The 23,507-nt window shown below is 45.6% G+C and overlaps 1 protein-coding gene across 1 annotated transcript in view; it reads left to right on the top strand.

The window, feature by feature from the left end:
* Positions 1-23,507, top strand: part of ADAP1 (ArfGAP with dual PH domains 1) — a 103,304-nt gene that overhangs the window by 60,850 nt on the left and 18,947 nt on the right. Inside the window, exons 5-6 of the mRNA XM_030578739.1 lie at positions 15,522-15,634; positions 20,537-20,683. Coding sequence (XP_030434599.1) covers positions 15,522-15,634; positions 20,537-20,683 — 260 coding nt within the window. The remainder of the gene's footprint in view (positions 1-15,521; positions 15,635-20,536; positions 20,684-23,507) is intronic.

Genomic DNA, 23,507 nt, shown 5'->3' with positions numbered 1-23,507 from the left:
GTATTAAGTGTCTATGTTGTGGTCTAGGCCTGGACCAGGACTCCATTGTGCCAGGGCTGTATAAACACGGAACAATAAAAAGATGCTTCCTGCCCCAAAGTACTTGCAGTTGAAGTAAGTTTTACCCTCGCGAGGATGTGCGCTATAAAATCACTCATGTCCAGGTTGAGAGTTTAGATCGTGTGCATCTACATGCACGTTCACGATGACATTAAATGTTGGTAAAAGAAAATATCTAAAAGCAAACGTCAAGGTTATCAGATGTACAGGCTTTAAAAAAATGCTGATGTGCTGTAGTCAGGGATGGTTTAACATGCAGAAATTTCCCAGCTGAGCAGGGCAGAAGTAATAATGCATTACTGACAAGGCAGACACCTCCTGTACGTGTGGCAGGGGAGCTGGAGAGAGGGCTCGTATCCTTTAGTCAATTACATCACTCTGCCATGCAGGGGAAATGACTCATCATGGGAAGCAGGACTGGACATCAGGGAGTTGGCTGCCGTACACAATACAACATGCTTTAGTGCTTCTAATAGAAGAGCATTTAGACATTTCATTTAGCATCAGAGTCTGTGTGGGTTCAAAGAATGCATGCACCTAATATGGTAGTTAAAGCAAAACCCAGTCTGTCCGTCAGATTAGTCACACATGAAAGCCTCTCTGTTCTGTGGAACTAGGTGTATGAAAACAAGGATGTTAAGTGGGAGTTGAGAACTGACTATATTGAATATTAATACTGTCCACTCTGAAGAGATTATCCCACCCCACCCCGAAAGAGAGCTTATTATGCAATAAGAAACCCGTGGCACCAAGTCTCAGAGCCTGGGTCAGCTGACTCAGGCTCATGGGGCTTGGGCTGTGAGACTAAAAATTGCAGTCTAGACATCCAGGCGTGGGCTGGAGCCTGGGCTCTGAGACCCACCCCCATCCTAGGGTCTCAGAGCCCAAGCTCCAACCCAAGCCTGGACGTCTACACTGCAATTTTATTTCCCCAGGACATGAGCCTTGTGAACCTGAGTCAGCTGACCCAGGCCAGCTGCGGCCATGCCACCGGACTCTTGTTGCAGTGTAGACGTACACTTTAAGACTTACATTATCTGCATTTTAGACTGCAGTAGAGACTTGTGTGGGCCACAGTTAGAAGAGCAGAGTCTGCTATTGTGTTTGCTTCTCTCCAGGAAACTAACACACTGAACACATGCCAAAGTGGAAAGAAATCAATAGTCCTCTGACAGTGAAAGTAGAGTAAGAAGGAAATTGGCATGAGTAGGTATATGAGCTGATGCCTTGAGCTAATGTGAAATATGGTGGTTCTTAGCAGGCAGAAAGGAGGGATCTGATTCACTGTGCTACAGTAAAACTAATTTCAAAACAGCCAGATTAATTCAATGCTGAATCGGGTCCAAGGCTTCTACAGGTACTCACAACAGTAACTTTTTTGCACAGATTAAACCAATGGCTTCATTTGCTACAGTAGAAGCAGAATTCTTTTAAAAATAAGGAGGCTTCGTGAGATGTAGTGAACTCCGCTCATAGAAACTATAGCTGCTCAGAAATTTTTTCATCAGTGTTTTGTGGCTTGTTCTCCTCCTCTGCCCCCAAATTTTTCTATTTGCCATCCAGATAATTGGAATGAAGTATTTTGTTTCAGGTTGGCTCATTCTGAATTGAAATATTTTGGTTTGCGAACCAAATTAAAATGTTTCATCTTGGGTCAGTTTGATGTTAGTCTGTGTCTGCCTGAACTTCACAGTATCTCATGGGACTTATAGATTGGGTCTGTTCTCCCCGCAGGCTAAGCTCTCTACATGTCCCATGATGCTCTTTGGCTGCTTAGCTGTGGGAGCACCGTGCATCAGAGATGTAGTCCAGCCAGGGGACCCAGCCCATAGAGAAGAACAGGGGCACAAGGAACCTGAACTATAGCTCCCAGGAGGCATTGCAGTAGCTCAGGTTGGCACTGTTTAATATTAATCCAACTAGAAACAAAACACTTTGATATTGCCAGAGGGTGTCTAAAGCATAGGCACCAACTACATGGGTGCTCTGGGGCTGGAGCACCCACGGGGAAAAATTGGTGCGTGTTCTGCACCCACTGGCAGCTCCCTGCCCTGCCCCCCCCACTATCTCACCTCCGCCTCCTCCCCTGAGCGTGCCGCGTGCCCACTTTTTCCCACTAGCTCCCAGCGCTTGCTGCCGTGAAACAGCTGTTTCACGTGGCAAGCACTGGGAGGGATGGGGGAGGAGGGGGAATGTGGCACACTCAGGGAAGAGGCAGCGCCGGTGCGGGGATTTGGGGAAGGGGTCCAATAAGGGCAAGGAGGTGGCGGAGTTGGGGCGGAAACTTTGGGGAAGGGGTTGGAATGGGGGCGGGGCAGGGAAGGAGTGGAGTTGGGGTGGGGCAGGGAGTGGGGGTGTATGACCACCCACCAACATCGGGAAAATTTGGCGCCTATGATCTAAAGTGAGTCTTTGGGAGGCTTAAAACATGGCCCGAGGCTGCCCTGTCTCCATAACAACAGGTTTATATTGTTTCTATTCAGACATAATGGAAGATACTAATACAAGGAAATAATAAAGCTTGTGTGCATATGTCTTTGATGATACACTTTTAAGTGCAGACTAGCTGAGCCCCTGGTGTTCCTGACATGTTGCCAATAAACTCTGCAGCATGGTCAGTTTGGGGATCTCTGCATTCAATGTTGTTCGGGGTTTAAACACCATACAAAGCACTTTTCCCTGCTTTCTAATATGGAGCCAAAAAGTTGATCTACATTTACAATGCAGCTAATTCTGTTTTAACAGTAAGGGAAAAGCGAGTAGATGAGTGATAATATAACTAAGTACTGTGACAAATTTAATTTCAGTGCAACTTTTCTTCTCTAAGCCTCCTGTAAGCAAGGACTGTTTCTTACATTTGAGTCCTGTGCAGTGCCAAGCAGGCTTTTGGCTCTTACCAAATAAAGCGTTCCTTGGGGCCGGGGCCACGGCTTCCTCTGTAGGTTTCTGAGTGTATAGTTGTTGCTTAACAAATAACAGGTCAAAACTGATAGCTAACAGCATTTTGCTACATTGATGCTTGTATGGAACCATCCCATCTCTCCATATATTTCCGGGATCCAACAAATAAAATCATGTAAAAACACAGTTATTGCAGACCGTAGAATAAGCCCTCATCCTGTGATGTGCTGAAGCCCCCCCATAACTGCCGTTGACACTTGTTGAAGTTGTGTGCCGCTCAGCACCTCTTGAGATCAGCCCTGAAATGAACCCCGTCCCTTTTCTTGAATGGGAAAGAGAAGAGTGAAACAAGGCAAACATTCATTGATTTGGGGGCTATACATCTGATAGCATCATGGGAAGTAGGTCAGCTTGCTAGAACTACTGGAATAGGTTTAACTGTTGCTATATCAAAGCTTCAGGCTTGGAATGTTATACTAGGATGACTGCTGCTGGCTATGCTAATGAGAACAATATGAAGGCGTATCCGACAGTGGTACAGGGCAGAGAGGTGCACTGCGTTCAGCCCCTGCAATAAGCCTGTCTCTGTTTTCACCTTGAAATCTCTGATTCAGCAGATACATCCGCAACAGTAATTTCTTTCTTCGGATGCTTGCAGAGAAGTAGTTGCGTTGCTGAAGAAGCCATGGTCAGCATTGGATTGGAAGATACTTTGTCAGCGCCTCCGAAGCTGGGGGTTAAAAAACTTTTCTTGAACCACCACGCAGTGGCCACCTTGCTGAGCTGTGAGCGCTTTTGCTGGAGAGTGCCTAGCTCGATGGGAATCTCTAACGAGGCCTTTAGAGCCCACGGCAGTAACAAATATTAATGGTGTCCATTCCCATAGTATCAAAGGCCATATCTGCATTGCCCCACGATTCTGACTATGAACTCGAGACCTTTTAAGCTCGTGCCACAGTGTCCCCATGGGGGAGGTTTGGAGCTCAGCGCTTTAGTGCACACTGCTGTTAGAGCCCCTTAGGCTGAACAGTGGGGCAGTGTAGATATGCTCTAAAAGGCAAGAAAGTTACACAATGGAGAGGGGAGTATTAAACCTTCACATAAGAATGGCCATACTGGGTCAGACCAAAGATCCATCTAGCCTAGTATCCTGTCTACCAACAGTGGCCAATGCCAGGTGCCACGGAGGGAGTGAACTTAACAGGTAATGATCAAGTGATCTCTCTCCTGACATCCATCTCCACTCTCTGACAAACAGAGGCTGGGGACACCATTCCTTACCCATCCTGGCTAATAGCCATTAATGGACTTAACTTCCATGAATTTATCCAGTTTTCTTCACAGAGTACAGAAGCTACAGATGAAATCTTGGTCCCAGTGAAGGCAATGGGGGGTTTGCCATGGACTTTAGTGGAACCAGGATTTCACGCTGGGTCCACACAATTGGGATTATTCCATAAAATCAGATTACACTATTTTGTGGCAGTGCTCCTAGAAAAGTAAAACAAACAAATTGTTGCAGCCGTGCAGTGCATTGAATCACCTAAATCAGTTTGCTAGTTACCTGCAGTTTGAGCCGATGGCTGGAACAGCTGCAGAACCGGCAGAGGAGAGCAGAATGATTCCTACATTTAAAAAGTTTTTGATATGTGCACTGCATAAAGCAAGAGTTTTGACTCTAAATGTGAGATACACTCAGTCATCGATGATAAGGAGCCATTCAAGACAACAGCAGATGTGCTGAAGCCCTTTGGATTGCTCTTCAAAGCAAACAGGGAATGTTGTCTGCATGAGATCTCTGGCAAGATGTTTGCCTTGATTTGTTGCTGTACTGGACCACTGCGAGTGGGGGGAGGGGAGGAGCACTTAATCACTAATTTATACCAGAGTGAGTGCTCTGGAGTTAGGGTCTGATCCTAAGGCCATGGGGATCTTTTCCATTGACCGCAGCAAGCTGTGGATCAGGCCTAGTGAGTGAGTCCTTCCAGTCGTTGTTAGTCCTGATCTACGTGAGCAGCTGTCCTGGACCGAGTTTTATTTACAGACGTGGCTATGCAGAGATTAATCTAAAACTGTTCCTGGCTTGGAGAATAGTTTGGACTATTTCCACAACTGTGGTTTGAACAGGGCTACACTTCACATAGGCTATACTGCTAAATGGAGTTGTAGACGTGTCGGTCCCAGGATATTAGAGAGACAAGGTGGGTGAGGTAATATCTTGTATTAGACCAACTTCTGTTGGTGGGAGAGAGAAGTTTTAGAGGCACACAGAGCTCTTCTTCAGGTCTGGGAAAGGTACTGCAGCATCACAGCTTAGCATAAGTAGTTAGCACATATTCTAAGGGACCACCCAAGGTAGGCCCGTTAACACCTCTGAAGTCATAGGACAAAGAGGCGGGAGGAGTTTGGGGGGTTACAGATTGTTGTAATAAACCATAAATCCAGTGTGTCTGTTCAGTCCGTGGTTTTTAGTGTCTAGCAGATTAATGGATTTAAGCTCCCAGGCTTGTATTTTGAAAGAGTTGTGCAGGTTTCCTTTGAGGACAAGGACTGATAGTTCAATACCACTGTAACTGTAGTTCTTCTTCAAGTGGCCTCTGCAATATTCCTACTGCACCTGAATCTCCTTGTGGGAATATGCAGAAGCCACTCAAAGAAAAAATATTTGATTTCTCTGTAAAATTGGATTCCATGCAGCAGTGCTCAGTAATACAACAAGACTTCCAGTAAAGAAATTCTCTTTAGGAGAACACTTCCGAATCTCCCAGCAGATCCAGTCTAACTTCACTATAGCAGCTAATTGCTGTGTTATCTTTAATATGTAAACACTTAGTAATCAAGTTATCAGGAAAGCTACTATATCAACAATCAGTTACAGGATAAACTGATTGCAGCCACCTCCTCCTTTTCTATCTCCATAGTACAACTGTATCGAATATCTCTGAAATGATCAGATAATGAGCTGGAAACATACTTTAAGCTTCAATACATTTCATCTCCCTCTCCAAGCTCCCCTTCACCCATCATTTTCTGAAAAGTTTAGTAGTGGCTGAAAGGTGATTTTTTTTTTCTCCTGGAACACTGTAAATAAAGAAATCTCTTTTCTCTCCCATAGTCTAGGGCCTCTTCTGAGTCTGAAGTTCTGGCAATCACTGGGTGAGATTCTGGCTGCTCTTGCATGATGTACAAGCGAAGAGAAAGAAGATGGCTTAGAAAGCACTTTGCACCTTGGCTCACCTGTGCAGGGGGCAGCCAGAATCTTGGTATTTGCGTTCCCAGAGTCCAAGGTTGGATAGATATATAGCAAACCCACATCCCCAGGGACCAGGACCAGTGTGTGCATGCTATGTCCTGGTGCATGGACATACCTTCTTGGGGAGTGCATGCAGGGTGCAGCATGAACTTCCCCAGTACCAGCCCTGCACCCTGTGGAGTTTCTAGTGCCATTGGGGGTTCTGTGCTTTTCTCCCTTTGTGTTCAGTGAATGCAAGTCTCAGGATTCTGGCTGCCTGCTGCACAGGTAAACTAACCCCTCTTCCTCATCCCTTGGGTATTCATGGAAGCTGTAATAACCAGGAGTGCATCCACCCCTTCCAGCAGCTAACCATATAATTGCTAACCTGTACAGTGCAGTCTTCTGGTCACTTGAATAGCTGCCACCTTTCATCCCAGCAGTGACTTCTTTTCATTTCACACCTGTGCACCTTGCCATATGTTATCCCTTATGTGCCAACTATACATTCAGTAAATGAAGGAGCAATAGGATGTCATCTCTGATACCATCAGGGAGTATTAATGAAAATATTAATTTCTTGTTTGCTGAGAGCTGCTCCAGTGGGAGTCCTAACGTGTGATTAAAGGAACTAGCTAAAAGCAACTTATAAAGCTGGATTAGATACACGATCTCCTATTATGTTCCCTTTAGCTGAGAACTATCTGAGAGAAGGGGGGTCTGGATTACTCTGGGTAACATCAGAATTGGCAGGAGTGTTTTCTGACTGTTAGGTTTAGTTGATGTCATGAATGATTTTAATCAGATTTAAATGGTGGCAAACATCACAGGCTTAAAGGATTTTAGCTTTATTGTTGGAGATTTAGTTAGAAGCAATTTGGATTTTCAAACATGAGCCTGCAATGCAAATTTGTTCATGATGACGTTCACAGGACCCTAAATCTCAGGAACAGACCTTGTGTTTCAATACAATACAGATCCACATAGGAAAGGTCCAGTGCTCTTAGAAGTGAACCAAGGACTCTAACATTCTGTTAAGCTCTGTCTGATGTTTTCCTTTAGAGACACTGTATTTTGGCTCCATTTCATTCCATTGGTTTCCAACATATGAGTAGTGGGAAAACTACACATTTTTCATTTCAAAATGCTCTCTTGATTAAGAAACAGCAAAATAGCATATGTATTTTTGCCCTGATCTATATAGATGTAGTTTTTTCTTCCTTACCTACCATTCACCTGGCTCCAGCCCAAAAGTCAACCCGGATGTGGTCTAAACTTGTCTCCATTCTTGCTTCTGAGGCTATTAGTTCACCACTTGAACTCCTGGAGGTGTATTTGTGTTTGCTCTATTGCTCTGTGTGAAATTGCTGGGAACGTGCTGTCTCTTGGGCTAGTGTTTGATCTGTGATTCATCCAGACCAGTACATAGGCATCATCCTCTCCAGAACCTATGTACATTTTCTCTAACTCCATATAGTCCTGACACTGCCTGCAAGTCCGGTCTTTAAGTGGTTCTGTGTTACGTTGTGGCAAAGGATACCTTGCATGAAATCTGCGTTCAGATGGTTTTGTAAAATATGTTTGACTTAGCCTGAAGGACTTATATAGTGTAAGAGAGAGAGCCTGGAACCAGTAGCTTACCAGTTTGAGTCCAGCCAGGTCACTAGTGATTAAATGCTGTCACCTCCGGATAGCTGTTCTGTGGCCTGTTGGTGTTCTCAGTGCAGTGTCACATGGGCTGGTGGGTGACACCCACGCACACAGAAAGTAACAAATGATGTTACTCGGCTCCCGTGTTGGCATTCTCAGCAGAGGTGCTGAGCATGGAAAATGAACGAACATGTTGTGTGTAGAGGATGGGTCCTCCAGAACCAGGTGGAGGTGCTTTGCCAGCATGATGCGGGGAAGCTCATTCCGACCCCACCCCCACCTACGCAGTGATAAAGACAAATCTTCCATCTCCAGGGGCAAATGACTCATTTCCCTTTGTTATATGTTATGCACAGTGTTGTAGCCATGTTGGTCCCAGAATATTAGAGAGGCCAGGCGGGTGAGGTAGTATCTTTTAGAAGTTGGTCCAATAAAAGATATTACCTCATCTACCTCGCCAATCTTATCTTTCCCTTCATCAATAACATGTCAATTTTTTTCCTAAAATCTTGTCAGAAAATAGCCTCCGGGTGCATGCAGTCTCTCCCCTCCTGTCTTCCATTTTATATTTCAGCTAAAACCGCAGACATGCCGATTCAGGCTGCTCCAGTACTGATCTATACATTAATAATGACGTTATCCCTTGGAAGCCCGCAGAGATGTCCCTAACATGGCATCTCAGTCACCTTCCAAGACATGTCTTCCTGCATGATTTAGCCATTCAAGTGCTAATTGCTTCTGATTAAATCAATCATTTGCAGAGTGAGTGGGTTAATTGGATATAGTGGAAGCAATCAATTTAATCAGCAGCTTGGTTCCATAGCTGAGGCGCTACAATGCAGCAGGACAATAATTAGTTTATTAGCTCCTGGAAGGCAGCAAAGACAGACTTGATGGCAATGGGAAACTCTTTTCTGTTTAAAATGGTCTTCAGGAAAGATAATTTGCATATTAAGTGATGGTTAGAAAAGGACTGATCAGTTAAAAGACTGGAAATTCTTGCATTTGAAATATATTCATGTATAAGAGACCATTTTGGTGCTAGGGCTTGGAGACCCGGGCCTTGGCAGCCAGTTACAATGTGAAGAATATGCGTCTAGTCTCCAAGGAGACTTGTTGTTTCAAGTTTTTTAGTGATCCTGACGGGTGCCAGAATGGCAGAACTAGCAATGGAGGGTTCATTAAGTCACAAAAAAGCGATAACGCAAGTAGCCGCAGTGCCTCCCACTGGCCTGGCGAGTGTGCCTCAACCTGATGTGTAGTTCAGTCTCCATGCTCACTCTGCGTTTACTTGTTTGTCTTTCTGGTGAGACTCCCATTTTATATAGGCCACTGAACAACCTCAGCTGGTAACAACTATCAGTTGCAACCGACCTGGTCCAGATATGGACCAGTGACCTAGAGCCAATATCTCTCATTAGCCAGTCCCTGAGTCACTCACTCCCTCCTAATTGACATGGGGATGCTGACATCTCCAATAAAGTCTTTTCTACAGACCAGTAAACACTTAACTGGTAGTAAGTGTATTTGTTCAAAGAAGCGACTATGCAATTATTTGTAAGAAGCTGTGCAGCCTAAACTCTTTAGCACCACTACAGTAAGAGAAGAAAGAGCTGGAGACATTCTGTGGTAGATGAAGAGACCATTTAGAGCCTTATCCCACAAACCCTTGCTTAGATGATTGTGATTAGTCCTTTGTAACTGAACAAGTCCATTGGTTTATGTAGGGCTACCCCTGTGAGTCAGCACTGCAGGTTGACCTGGTCGGAAAACAGATTTTCTGCTTCTTGGGAAATTCTGACATTAACATTTGTTTTCATTCTGAATCAGTAAGGTTTCGTTTTCCAAACCTAATAGCTTTCCCTGTAAAATGCTCTGCTTTTAGGGAAGCCCCTCCCAGCTCCCATTCCGCAGCCAGTATTTTAAGTGCCTTCTTGTAGCTGTTTTCAGGATCTTTCAGACAGAGGCATTCAAATCAGAGCCTCTTTCTGACATATTTAGTTTGCCTAGGAAACTTGGATGAGTTCATGTTCAGTTCAAGTCCAAGTCAATGTTTTTTCTACATATCAGTGTTGACAGGGGTGCAGACTCCCATTTTGGGCAGGCCAGAGAAGTAACTCCTAAGGACATTGCTTTAAAGGAAGGAAGAGAGAAATGAAGCGAGCAATGTGTTTATAAAAATCTATGCCAGTGCATAATGGGGATTAGCAGCTATGGCGATACAGCAACTAGGGTTCTCAGGACAAATTTTTTGGTGGCCTCAGAGTGCGGCCAGCAACTGGAAGAGAAGAATGAGGCAGGATTTGATAGCTGCTTTCAACTATCTGAAAGGGGGTTCCAAAGAGGATGGGTCTAGACTGTTCTCAGTGGTACCTGATTACAGAACAAGGAGCAATGGTCTCAAGTTGCAGTGGGGGACGTTTAGGTTGAATATTAGGAAAAACTTTTTCATTCAGAGAGTGGTGAAGCACTGGAATGGGTTATCTGGGGAGATGGTGGAATCTCCGTCCTTAGAGGTTTTTAAGGTCAGGCTTGACAAAGCCCTAGCTGGGATGATTTAGTTGGGAATTGGTCCTGCTTTGAGTAGAGGGTTGGACCAGATGACCTTCCAAGGTCCTGTCCAACCCTGATATTCTATGATTCTATGATTCTTGCTGATGGCCGCCCTTATGTTTGTTCCTAAAACACTTAATTAGCTTTAGGAAAAACAAATAAATATGCACATACACACGTCCAAATCATCATCGTTTATTTATTGCTGGCAAGTAAGTCCATTGTGAAAAGTGATATTGACAAACATTTCACTCCAAAATTCAACAGCTGTCGTGCAAAGGGGCAGCTCCACGTTGCCTCACAATCTTTGTGGGCCTCCTGCTCACCCCACTCAGGGATTTGCCCAAGGAACTCCTGCTATTAACGGCCACAGAGCTTCTACCTGTGCTCATGGGCTGCATACTGACACTGTGACCCCACCTGGTTAGGGCCTGGTCCTTTGGGCTCCTTCCTCTGCAGTCATGGAGAGGCTTTTGGCAGTGGAACCAGTGCCTGTTGGCTACCAGTATGGTGGGGGTGGTACAGAAGGAGTGTGCACTCCTAGCTGGCAAGGAGAGTCAGGTAAGAGGATCATTTTGTGCAGGAGGGGAGGTATGTATTGGGGCCTAGGAGTGCTACTTCAGCTTGCAAGGTGTGATAGCCTCCCCCAGCAGCTCTGCCAACATGCAACAGGTATGGGAAGTTTGTTGTGGGGGTTCGGCTTGTAGGGAAGGAGGATTGTGAAGCCTCCAGTGGTTGAGATAATCATCATCTAAACTGTGTCTGAACCGCAACACTTCCGAGCAGCTCTGGAAACTGAGAGCCCAGCGGCCCCCAGCTGTCCTTTGTCCGGGACAAAACATCTGAAATGTTGGCAACTCTGAAAAATTGGAGGTGAGATTTTAAAGGGGGGGAGGAAAATGCTTCCCATCTATGCTTTGTTGGCTTTGATATTGGTCACTGTGTCAGGCAGGCATCAAATGTTCTTTCTGTTCACTCTCTCCTGGTAATATCCTTTCCCCCCTCAAATTCAGCCTCTGGCTAGCCTGTCATGCAGCTTCTTAAGAGGCGTTATTGTTTCCCAGATGCCTCATATTATTAAGTGCTGCTGAAATTCTGGAGCTGCCTCTCTAGTTTAAAGGGACGAATAGAAATGGCTTCTGATGTATTCTCCAATCCCTTCCATTAGCTCCATGCTGAATATTGATTTCCTCAAGGAAATACAAACACTTTAAATATCTACCCTTGATCTGTAAACCACATGGCAAATCTTTGAGAATAAGCTGTATAACATTTGTTATTCAAGAGAGCAACCAACAGACACAGACCATCAGAACCCAGTACGTGTTTCTGCCTCACGTGAAGCAAACCTTGCACTTTCATATCATATCATATCATATCAACTAGGCATCACCTACACACTATCTGTCTTCTGTCAGCACCCTCAAAGGAGAAACACATTATTCCCATTCAGATCCATCGTGTACAGAGTATGTAGCATTTTCACTGATGGATACAGACTTGACAGGTAGATGTGTCTTATTAGGAAGCCTTCAAAGCTTCAGTTCCTCATGAAGTCAAGTGAATTAATTTGTACCATGGCGGTGATGAGAGTCCTCTGGCATCAATCAGTGTATTTCATGCTCTTCTTGATATTCTCAGCTGTTGCAGTTGTTGGCCAGGTTGACACTAGGTACTAGCGGGCCACATACAGGCCAAAATTAGGTGTGGGGTTGTTCAGCTTGCTTCTTCTCTTCTTCTTCTGACTATTGAGCTTGCTACTGGCTCCCATTTCTACTGCTTGGTGAAATGCATCCAGAGCTTCAAGTGCCTGTTTAACTCAGATATTTTTTTTTCCATTAAAAAATGAAAGAAAAAGAGAGAAGGAAAAAAAAATGCCCCTGTAGTTTGAATTGGATTCTCTGATCCACTCTGTCCTCTGAGGACAGGAGGCCTGTAGAGGTCATTGCAAAGGAAGGACTAATCGTGCAGAACAATTTTGGTTCCGACTCGCAGTTCTGCAGAGAATATTTGTGGTTTTTTTGTATTTGTTCTTTGGAATCATACATGTCTCCGTTGCTCGTGCTCGTGCAGTAGATCATCAGAGGTTTAACCTAAAATGGCAGAGCTTTTCCACCAAAGGAGGGAGGAAGAGGGCTGGAGGGAGAAGAATTTCACCGACTACAGAATGTAAAGACAGTAGCCCTGCTGGGGTGATCTGGTAGCTGTAAAGGAAGTTGTGTAACACACCCTGGTGATCCCATGGGAGCAGGCTGGCTAGAAGCATGGAATAATGGAGCCAAATTTTGCTCTTATTTAAATTACTGTAAACCTGGAATAACTCCATTGACCATTTACATCAGTATACCTGGGATCAGCCCTGAGACTCATTTATCCTGGATTTAGTGCAGGTGAACAAGGTACAGGTGGTGGGTGGTAGGCTACGCAGAGTCTGAGGAAAACCAGTGAGCAGGATTTTGACTGTAAAAAATTAGTGAGGGGTTGCACACAGAGGTGGTGAGCAGTTCCTCAAGAGATTTACTCTGCTGTGGTCTGAGGGACCAGCTGAGACCCGCAGAATGGCTGGCATCAGGATAGTGAGTCTGTGGGACTTGTGGCACTTGGAAGTATTTTGGTTCAACCGACCTCAGGTAACGGGGATTGTACTGTGCTGTGTATGAGTGGGTACTAGCTCCAAGGAGAGATCCTTTCTGTTACACACCTGCTTCCATAGGCATCAACTCCCTGAGTGCTCCAGCCCTGGAGCACTCAGGGGAAAAAAATAGTTTCTGCTCAGCACCCACCAGCCACCTGCCAATCAGCTGTTCAGTGGCGGGCGGGAGGGGTGGGAAGAGGCGCAGCAAGGATGGAGGTATGCTCAGAGGAGGGGGTGGAGTGGGGTGGAAAGAGGCAGAGTAAGGGGGAAGGGTCTTGGGGGAAGGGGTGGAGTGGGGATGGAGCACCCACCCAGAAAAATGAAAGTCAGCAGCTGTGCATGCTTCATAGCTGCGTGTGTGTGGCTGTGCACAACCTGTACTAATTTTAAATGATAGGACTGTCAATAATGTATTATGGGATATACTGAGAGATGGGTGAAAATGCAAGTGCTCTTCCCAGAGTGGTAGCACACATCTGTACCTACTGGCAGCCAAAGGGGTTGTCGGGGACGGCACAACAGGGCCCAGCATTTTAAAAACAAAACACGCTCCAATATCTGACCCCGACCGAGGGACAAGGAAAAGAAAGCACTGCCGACAGGCTCTAAATAGTTCCATCACTTACATCTGTATCAAGTTATTGGCCCATTTATCATTCTGCATTCCAGCAGTCTGATGAGTATTTTGGATTTATGCTGTGCTGTGGAGTTCACATTCAGGATTAGCAACAGCAGGGTTTTCACCATTGCGTTTATTTGTGCCTAACATTGATCGCTTTGATTAACACTTATGGGAAGGTCCATTTCAGCTTTTGGGAGACCGGTTGGCCTTTGCTTTCATAAATCCAGAAGAGGTAAATATAGTTTGGAAAAGAAAGTTGTGTGATACTGGTTTACAGACTATAAACATAGGCACATTTAGGGGTTTTGTTGTATCTTTAGCAGTAGCATATACAATTAAATTATCTTGCTTCAACCTCTCATCCATACAGAATATATTTATGCAGTTCATACCTAGAAATCGAATAGCACTTTTTTCTCTTTCTTTTTGTCTGTGGTTTGTATAAATTTGATGTGGTGATGGACATTTACAATAACAGTCACTGGTAGAAATTTCTGAACTGCACTCCCAAGATGGCATTTCTGTAAATTGCTGTTTTATAATGTGCATACAGATAATAGTCTGCCTACTAATACTGTAGCTACTTTGCATATAGAGAAAGAGCTTAATTACAAGTTAAAAAGCATTTAATTTTTTCATTTTACAATCCTAGCTACTGAGAGTCAATAATAAAAACTAAATAGAACAGAGAAGAGAAATTGAGAGAGAAATCTCGATGGGAATATTTTTATAATTAAGATCTCACACTGAAAGAGAGCATCAAACAGCTCAATCAGTATTTATAGTGATTGCATAGGAAACTGCCTGTAACAAACAAACAAAATGTTATAAAGTAAGGACAATGCTTAAAATGTTATCATTTGGCTGGCTAAGCTGCATATTCTGGCTGTTGTGCCACTGGAGAAGGGCATGCAGTGGTTAGTTGCCATTGTGCTTGCTGTTTGAGAACACTGAGATAGGATAAAAATCAGCCTTTTCCTGATTTGTTTTAAAAATAATCGGAGAAACAAAATCCTTGGATTGACTTTAGTGCTGGTGAAAGCGGTGTGGGGAAACTGAACAGGAACATTATAGGTGGTGAAAGCTGCTTCTTCTAGTGATGGTCCATACTGTATTCCACTGAGGGTTATGCGCATGCTTCCCTGTGATATCTTGCTAAAGAATTGCGGAGCTGGATGGAACCGCTCAAAGCGGGACAAAGTAGTTGAGTGTCCCATGGCTCACTCAGGTGCTGATTCAAAGTCCTCTGAAGTCAGTGGAAAAGTGGGGTTTTTCCCTGTTTTGTTTTGTTTTTAAACGTATTTAGAAATAGTCCCATTGGCTTCAGCGGGCTTTGGATATGTCCTGTCTGAGCAGACAGACACCAAAAGCAGTCAGCTATGTCCTTGTGGTTTTCTGTGTTATCAGCAACTATCCACTGGGAACTGGGTTTTATTTTTTCCCTCTGATTCCTTAGTAATGTCAACACTTGGGGCCAGATCCTGCTTTCCTCAGTTATGCTCCAAAGGGCTCCTTGCACAAGCAAAATGAGCAAGATTCATGAGGTGAGACATTCTGGTGAGGTTGGTGTATTGGAAACAAATGAAAGAACTCAGCAGTGTCTCTGAAGGCTTCCCCAGTGTCTCTGAATGTGATGTGCAGTGCGAATCCCAGACCACCTGTCGAATCGTGGTATCAAAGACTGGCAACCTTTGAAGCACAAGATCCAAAAGAAAGAAAGAGAGCAGAGTGAGGAAGGCACGTCAGAGGGGAAAGGTGGCTCTGTGGCCTGTTGGCTCTGTGTCTTGTAAAATGTTCATTTTTCAACTTTTCTCTTTAACAAAACAAAACTTTTCATCCGTGATTCTCTGTATTTCTTTCCTTTGCAGGGTACAGAGAAGGACTTCTCTGGAAGAGAGGACGTGACAACGGGCAGTTCTTAAGCAGAAAATTTGTGTTATCAGAACGGGAAGGTGCACTGAAGTACTTCAACAAAAATGATGTAAGCATCTGGGGCCACAGCAGTCACCAGAGGTTTTATTCACGTGGGTTTGTCTTAGATCAAACAGTCCCCGCGGTACCATTTTGTCATAAGGAGTCACTAACTTTTCAAAGACGTCAGGTCATTTATTCTTCTACTGCTCTAGGAACAAAGCCAAGGCCCAGATTTGTAAAGGTATTTAGGTGTTGTTATACCAATTATATTAGACCAGTAAAAACCAGCAGGATCTTATTAAAGGGGACAAGGCAAAGATGCCACATTTATTATGATAACAATTTATGACTAATAACTAGTATCTTAATTCTTATACACACACATTATACCTATTACCTATACACACACACACATTCACATTATACCTAATACCTATATATACACACACACACACACATTCACACACACACATCCACATTCATCAGGTGTTCTGCAGCTGCTGCATAGTTACCAGTCCTGAAGATAGCTTAAGTTCATGGCTTGATTTTGCAGCTTGGGTTCGTAGCTTGTGGCAGCTAACTGGCCAGGAAAGCTGGGCACAAGGCTGAGCTGGATCTCTGTTGGGCAGGCATCGATGTTCTTCCATGTTGGCAGCAGAATGTTACCCAGAGTCTCTCATCTCACCCTTCTTTTTTATAGGCTTTTAGTTTGGATTCAAAGTCTATAGGTCTTGGTGTGTCACGCTGCCTCTGGGTTTAGACTGATCACCTATCAGTTGCAGGCGTGACTTTCAGCCTTGAACCTGGCTTTGATCTTCCTTCTGTTGTTCTGTTGTCCTTTTCTTTTTAGGGTGGATGCTTCTTACTTTGTTTAGGGCTGTTGTCTAGGTCTTCAGCCGTTGGTATTTGAACTTTATCTCATCAGGACAGGCTGGGGCTGGAGGTTGATTCCATCATTCATACATACCTCATTCACACATCTAAACTAAACTAATAAGATTACAGCAGGGTTTGCAAAAATGAAGGTTGGAGGAAGCTTTTACAAAATGGTTTGAGTGTTTTAAAATGGGGTTTGAATTACAATATGGAACAGAAGTTACAGTGTAGGCAAGTGTAGTGAATGGTGAACAGAAGTTACATTAATAAAGTGAACAATTAAAAACAATTTCATTTATCAGTTCTACATTGTTGCTGGGCTCAGTGGTGCAATGCTGAACTGATTTAGGAGCCAAAATCTCATCTTAAAAGGGGATTTAGGCATTTAGGAGCCCAAATCCCATCAACTCTCAATGAGAGTTTGGCTCCTAAGTGCCTAAATCCCCTTTCAAAATGATATTTGGGCTCCTAAATTAGTTATGCATTGCAACACTGAGCACAGCAACATCTAAATACCTTTAAAAATCTGGCCCACATGTGTGGAGTACTGCAGCTCCCTGGTCCCATCATCTTTGTTTTCTGGGAGCAAGAAGTTTCTCTTGGCTCTAGCTCTGCGATGCTAGATCATAAGGAGCCACCAATCCTCTCTACATCGGTTTTATGTCTGCAGCCCCACTGTGGTGGAGGCAATACCACACAACGGAGGAGAGGTTGCAGGCCCACTGTGTTGTTTGGATAGCAGAAGGAATTTGAAAGCCTACGGCAGCTGCAGTCCTTGGTTTGTAAACTCCAAGGCACAGGGAGCAGGCAGTGAAGAGTTCTCCTTTGGAGTCTGAATGCTCCCTTAAAGACCATGACAAACAGTCATAAAGGAAAATGCATCTGTGTTTTTATACTTCAGCGTCAAGCTAGGAAGTATTTGTCTTCTCAGGAATGGATCTCATCTAGTGAAACGTGGAGCCTTTTAAAAAAAAATTACATTTGTGATGAATGGACAGGAACTTTACTGTCATGCACTCACCAAGCAGAGAAATCCAATGTGCTTTCGTGGCCTTTTTACATAAACCCAGAGGTGCCTTGCTGTCCTTGTGAAAACCTGGCACCTCTGTGGGCCCCAGTCAGTAGGGAAGAGAAGCTGATTTGCCACCTGCCCCACTGCCTGCTCTTGACACATAGCTGTGCTCTGTCTCTGAACAGTATTCCATGCCGGAGGCAGCGCTGCTGTTAAATGCATGATGGTGCAGCTAGTCTGTATGAATGCTGGATGAAAGTATGCGGTGAAATATGGACGGTGGACATTATTTTACTTGTTTTACCCCCAAATCCTCTCGTTAGTTTCCCACACTACAGTTCTCCTTCTCACCCAAGTAGAACTTTTGTTAATGTCAAACCCAAGCAGTGCTGTGCCCTCCTCTCTCCCCCCTCCCCTCACAACTCCTCAACCCCAATCTTGGTGCTTATCTGTAAGTACCATTGGGCCAGTTCATTTAGTGGTGTCAGGAGTGACATTCAGATTCAATACTAACCATCGAAACAGTGTCACTTTTAATGCTGATCCCTTTCCCTCACGCCTCAAGCATTATCCCTCTGCTCCCCTGCAACCTTTTTTTAATGTCAGCCTTATTTCCTCAATCCTAAGATTTGCCAGCCGTTTTGTGTACGGGCTGAATGGTTGTAAGATATTTTGTTAACAAGCTGTGGGCAAAAATTCTGTTAAAATAATAGTGAATTGAACCAGCAGCTGTCTTTTTTTGGCTGCTTGATGAGTGATGGCGTCATGGAGGGGAATGGTAATGGAGGGAGGAACATCTCTCCCGTTACTTTCTCCTCCATTCCCAGCGGCTAATTTAGAGGGGTATTGCTGTCGTCATCTCCACCGCATGCTCTTTGAGGCAGTCCTGGTTTGTGGGTGGCAGAAATGCAATCACGGCCTAAAAGGAAGTGAGAGTCTCCGGTAACCCAGATGAAGTTGCTGTCGCCCACTCCAGTGGTTTAAAAAAAAAGTTCTTTCACAGTACTCAGTGTGACGCCAGCACCAACCATGGGTGTGATGGGAACCATACTGTCCACACACTCTGCCCTGCTTGGATTTCACCACCACCTTACACATCCACATCCACTTCGAAACCACAGTAAGGCTTCATGAGCCCAGGGCTGCACATTTGTATCTGCTGTGAGGTAGGGACTTACCCTCTGGTCACTGGGATACAGGAGCTCAGCTAGTCTGACCATATGCACATGTTAAAAAATCAGCTGCTCCAACTTTGCAGATGTCAGCACTTGCCATGTTGTATTCGGTGGTGGAGTGCTGTACACCAGTTTGGAGTCGATTGTTACACATCAAACTGGTGGATACACAGTTACATTCCGCCATGCGCATCATCTCCAGCACCCTGCATCTGACTCCACTCCCATGGCTCCCAGTTCTGAGCAATATCACTCCTCCTCATATCAGATGAGAGGTTGCCACTGGCAAGTTACTGCTGCTGCACAATGACCTTTTTAAACCACCAGCTGCATGTTTGCCATCACATCGCCCATTATGGTCTCATCCATCATGCCAGGATGTTAGGGCAGGATTGCTCTAGCAAGAGGAATGGATCTGTTACAATCCCCAGCCAGTCCCTCATCGCCGACCCCACAGTTTGCCTGCCTGATTTTGACCTGCCTGTTGCCAGTGGTCCCTGTTGAACAGGTTCCTGACTGGGCGAGGTCTCTGTGCAGCTAACCAGTATTGCCGGGGCCTTCGTCACAGCCCTTTGTGCAACTGCGGTGCGACACAAATGGTGCCGTATGTTGTCAATGAATGCCTGCTTACTAGATTCAGCAGTGGCCTAGAAGACCTGCGTCACACCACTGAAGATGCCATCGCTTGGCTAGATGACCATGCACACGCTAAATAAATAAAAGCACTTACAGAGCAAGATCCCTGACTGACGTCAGTGGGGCTACTTTGATTTGCACCAGCTGAAGTTCTGATGCACGGTGCATAGGACTTTTAAGGCCTGGTTCTCCATTGTCTTACACCAGTTGCACCCAGTTGTAAGTGAAGGGAGCTACAGTGGCATAAAACCAGTGGTACCGAGTGGGGTCCTTAATCTTCAAAGAGCTTTATTCACCTTCAGTAGCTAAATCCACAGAGGGCCCCTTTGGGGCAGGTTAATTGTTAGACCTACTTCATATGAGTGGAACCTGTGCTACAGAGGTTCAGTGAGCTGCCTCAGAGGGAGTCTGTGTCAGCCCTGGGATCAGTGCGCAGGAGGTCCCAGCTCCCAGACTCCTACTTAGACCTAATCCGTAAAACAGATCTAACCAGAGAAATAAACGATTTTCCTCCTTTGCGAGAGTTGGAAAGTGCTCTGCTGTTTCTTTCTCTGCCCAAGGACCTCCCAGTGTGGGGGCAGATAAGAGCAATGTGAGGAGTTCAGTTAAAAGCAAAGAAATGTGTTTGTGTAGGAGAGAAAACATGACCCATGTGGAAATTGGCACTTCGTGTCCAGACAGATAGCGTGGCAATAAGAAATTCATTGTCATTGGCAAGGCCAGGCCAGCAGTGGACTGGTTCAGGATGCTTGGGATGCTGAAAGCATCCTGGCCTATTTGGTAAGTGGCCTGTGTTTTTTGCCTGGCTGAGCTCATTTGTAATAGTGCTCAGCCAGGCAAAAATACAGGCCATTTACTAGTCTGGTGAAGATGCCAGTGAGAATCTGGAGTCAGGAGGAAGGTCACTGAGAAGGGCGTGGGAGAGGCGGTTCTTGTGCTAGGGAGGAGGCATGTCTGAAGTCACTGTGTTGCACAGCATCCTGTATTGTGACCTAGCTGGTTCACCCCTCTTCTGGCCTGAACCTGCCCCCTTGTGCTATATAGTATTACACCAACTCTGCTGTATTTCCCAGAGCTGCAAAACGCTTTCCCAAGCTGATGGCAGCCATTCCTGGTGGGCTAAGTAAAGTTTGCTGCATAATCACTAGGCCATTTTGTTGACCAGCAGCCTCAATAGGGAGCATTTCTGATTACGTGAACTGCATGCTGGTTTGAAAGATGCTTTTCTGGTTGCTTTTCAGATGTTTATTCATTCAACTGTGTTTTCCAGGCAAAAGAACCCAAAGCAATTATGAAGATTGAACATTTAAATGCGACTTTCCAACCTTCAAAAATAGGGAACCCACATGGACTACAAATCACTTACTTGAAGGACAACAGCACAAGGAATATCTTTGTCTATCATGAAGATGGCAAGGTGAGAGCTCAGAGCTAACGAAATAGGCTGGTTTAGGTCCCAGGTGACATGGGTGCATCCACAGAGTCTGATCTAAGGGATGCATGTAGGGGGACCAGATATCAAGAGCAAAAAATTGGGATGGGAATGGGGGTAATATTGGGACTGTCCCTATAAAATGGGGACATTTGATCATTCCAGCCTAGATGCAGTAGAACAGCCACATGTGGTGCCTTGCCTAGCGCCTTCCAAGCAATGGAACCACAGGATTAGTGGCAATAAAAATTCTCTTTTTATTTAATAGGAAGCAAATAGAAGGGGCAGAAAAGGCGGAGCCTCCTGGGGAGGGGGATGGAAGAAACCAAGTGATCCCTGAATGCCTCTAAATAAATGCATCTACTGTGTAAAAGCTCAAAAGCTTGTCTCTCTCACCAACAAGTTGGTTCAATAAAAAGATATTACCTCACCCATCTTGTCTCTCTAAATATATGTAAGATCAGCGCTGCCCATGGGCACCCCAGAATGCAGTCTTAACCCACTTCCCCCTCAGCTTTATGGCAGCCATATAGAAGAGGCAGTTGCGACATTTTGGGGGTATGTCTGCCTCCAGTTATGAATTCCGTTGGGTTGTGTGAATTGGAACCGTCGCTCTGGATTAGATCATCCACTCTGTAGCAGGAACGTGACGTAGGGGGGGGAAGCTGTGTCTGGAAAGCTGCTACAGGCTGCCATCAAGGGCCATCCGGACTGAATGGCTCTCTCCTGGTGAAACAACGGGGCTACCCCCCATAGGGCCAATGACATTGAATAGACATTCGATGCCGAAATCAGCTGGAGGGTGGAGGGGTCTGGAATTCCTACCCTCCACCAGCCTGCGCACCTGGCTGAGAGAATTGTTGTTTCCCTGTTTGACCACCTGAGCCAGAGGGGCACCGATTGTTTGTTTCAAAAGGTGTGCTCCTCCTCCAAGCCAAAGGAAGCTGTTCCATCTCCAGGAAGAGAGAGCCCAGCAGAAGAGTGGAGGCTGGAGGTACCATGCCTTCCCTGAGGACCTATCTTGGGCTCACAAAAGGGGATGAGGTCAGCCGGAGAGGGGGGTTCAGCAGTTTGTGGTTTGCCACAGATCTGTAACTTTCTTGTCCTTCTTACTTTGGGAGAGAGAGAGAAAAATCCCTTTCCTAAGCCTGTGTGCCTTGCTTTATTGCCATGTGGTCCCTGAAGGGTATAACTAAGACCAGAGCTCCCGCAGCCACGTGGTCTCTGGCAGGGAATGTGTCCAAACACCTGGGGGGCTCAGGAGGACAGAGGCTTCAGGGTCTGCAACTCAGAATGCACCTGAGAGACTCAGACTTAGAAGCAGGGATCCAGAGATGACAGGTAACTCTTGATGGTGGAGGGAGGAGGTGGATGTGACCGTCCACGTGTTGTCTCTGGGCTGAGGGGCAGCAGCGAACAAGCGCCTCAGGGAGCTTCTAGTGGCAGCCAGGCTCTGCAGGCAGGGGCCAGCTCCAGAGAGCGTTGCTGGCTGGCGACAGGCTCTTCACAGGAGAGGCAAGAATGCATCAGAGGCACAGAGCGCATTTAGAATAGAAAGCCAGGGGCCCGAGTGGGCCAGGAGGCTCCCACCAGGTTCTGATCCGCCGTTTTGTGGCAGGAGGTGACAGTTTTCTGGGGGGTGCGCTCCACAGATTGAAAACTTCTGTGCTAAATAGAAGGGAGAAATCGGGGGTTGGAGGGATGACCTGCGTTGCCTCTGCAGTGGTCAGTCACTATCCAGACCCAGGGAGCTTAGCAATTCATAGGATCCAGTGGTTGGCTCCCATCACTGGTGTCTTTTCAGAGAGTGGGACTGGAGTGACAGGAGCCATCTCGCAACCGTATTTCTTTCCCCCAGCTACTTGGAACCCACTGGATCATAAGGCCAGCCCAGAAATGGTCATCAAATTAAAGCCCACGGCTGTCATGTTTATGGATTTATTTTCCTTTGGCTGTCAAGGTGCCTTCATCCTTGGACACTGCATGAAACTAAGCAGGGACTGTCAGAATAGCACAGCAGGGTTTCACAGTACTAGCCGCTCCTGCAGGAGAAGGATCACCCTGCTGCTTAACCAGTTGCTCACTATCTGTCCACACAGTCCTTGTAAATCCAACAGCTTTCCTAGTGGCAAGCAGTCCAGATGCAGGGGAGATTCGCTCCCCAACTCATCTCTAGACAAAACAGGCCCGTGGTGCTAGTAGGAAACAATGCCTCATTGATAGATCTGTAACAAAAGTGATCTCTCTTCCCCTGTGACCGATTCAGGGTGAGGTAATTATTGAGAACACCTTTCTGATTTTGTGCTGCGCTGCAGTAGATCTGAACTGGCTTCCTGCTTAGTTCTGACCCTCCTTGTAGGCAGCAGTTAGTGTGTCCAGTCAGATTAGTCAGTAGAATGTGCGCGTCCATGGTGTTAGCTCTTCTGGCTAGCAAAGGATGAGTGGACGGATGGATGAAAGCAAATACCGATTCCCCATTTTTAAATGGGTAGGTGTTGCCGTAGGCAGGAAGGGGTGCTTGATTGTGTCTGCGTACCTTGCGATTGCTTTGGTGATATATCTAAAGAGCTGTGTTTCTTTAGCTTAGTGGTCTGAATCAAGTGGTGGTGGCTTCTCCGTCTTAGCGCGCTGCAGTTCATTGCTCAGCACACCAGGAGACTCAGTCACAATGAATAGTGCAGTGTGTTTCTGAATCTCAATGAGCTGCCCCCTCAGGGGCTCTCCCCAAAAACTCCCACTGCCCCACATGTGAAAGCTGTGACAAGGTATCAGAGTCCTGTACAAGGGAGGTGATCACAAGATAGCTGTT

This window comes from Gopherus evgoodei, chromosome 10, assembly GCF_007399415.2.
Source record: "Gopherus evgoodei ecotype Sinaloan lineage chromosome 10, rGopEvg1_v1.p, whole genome shotgun sequence".
Taxonomy (NCBI): domain Eukaryota; kingdom Metazoa; phylum Chordata; order Testudines; family Testudinidae; genus Gopherus; species Gopherus evgoodei.
Note: the sequence above shows the minus strand (reverse complement) of the source record. Positions and strands in the feature narration are given on the sequence as shown.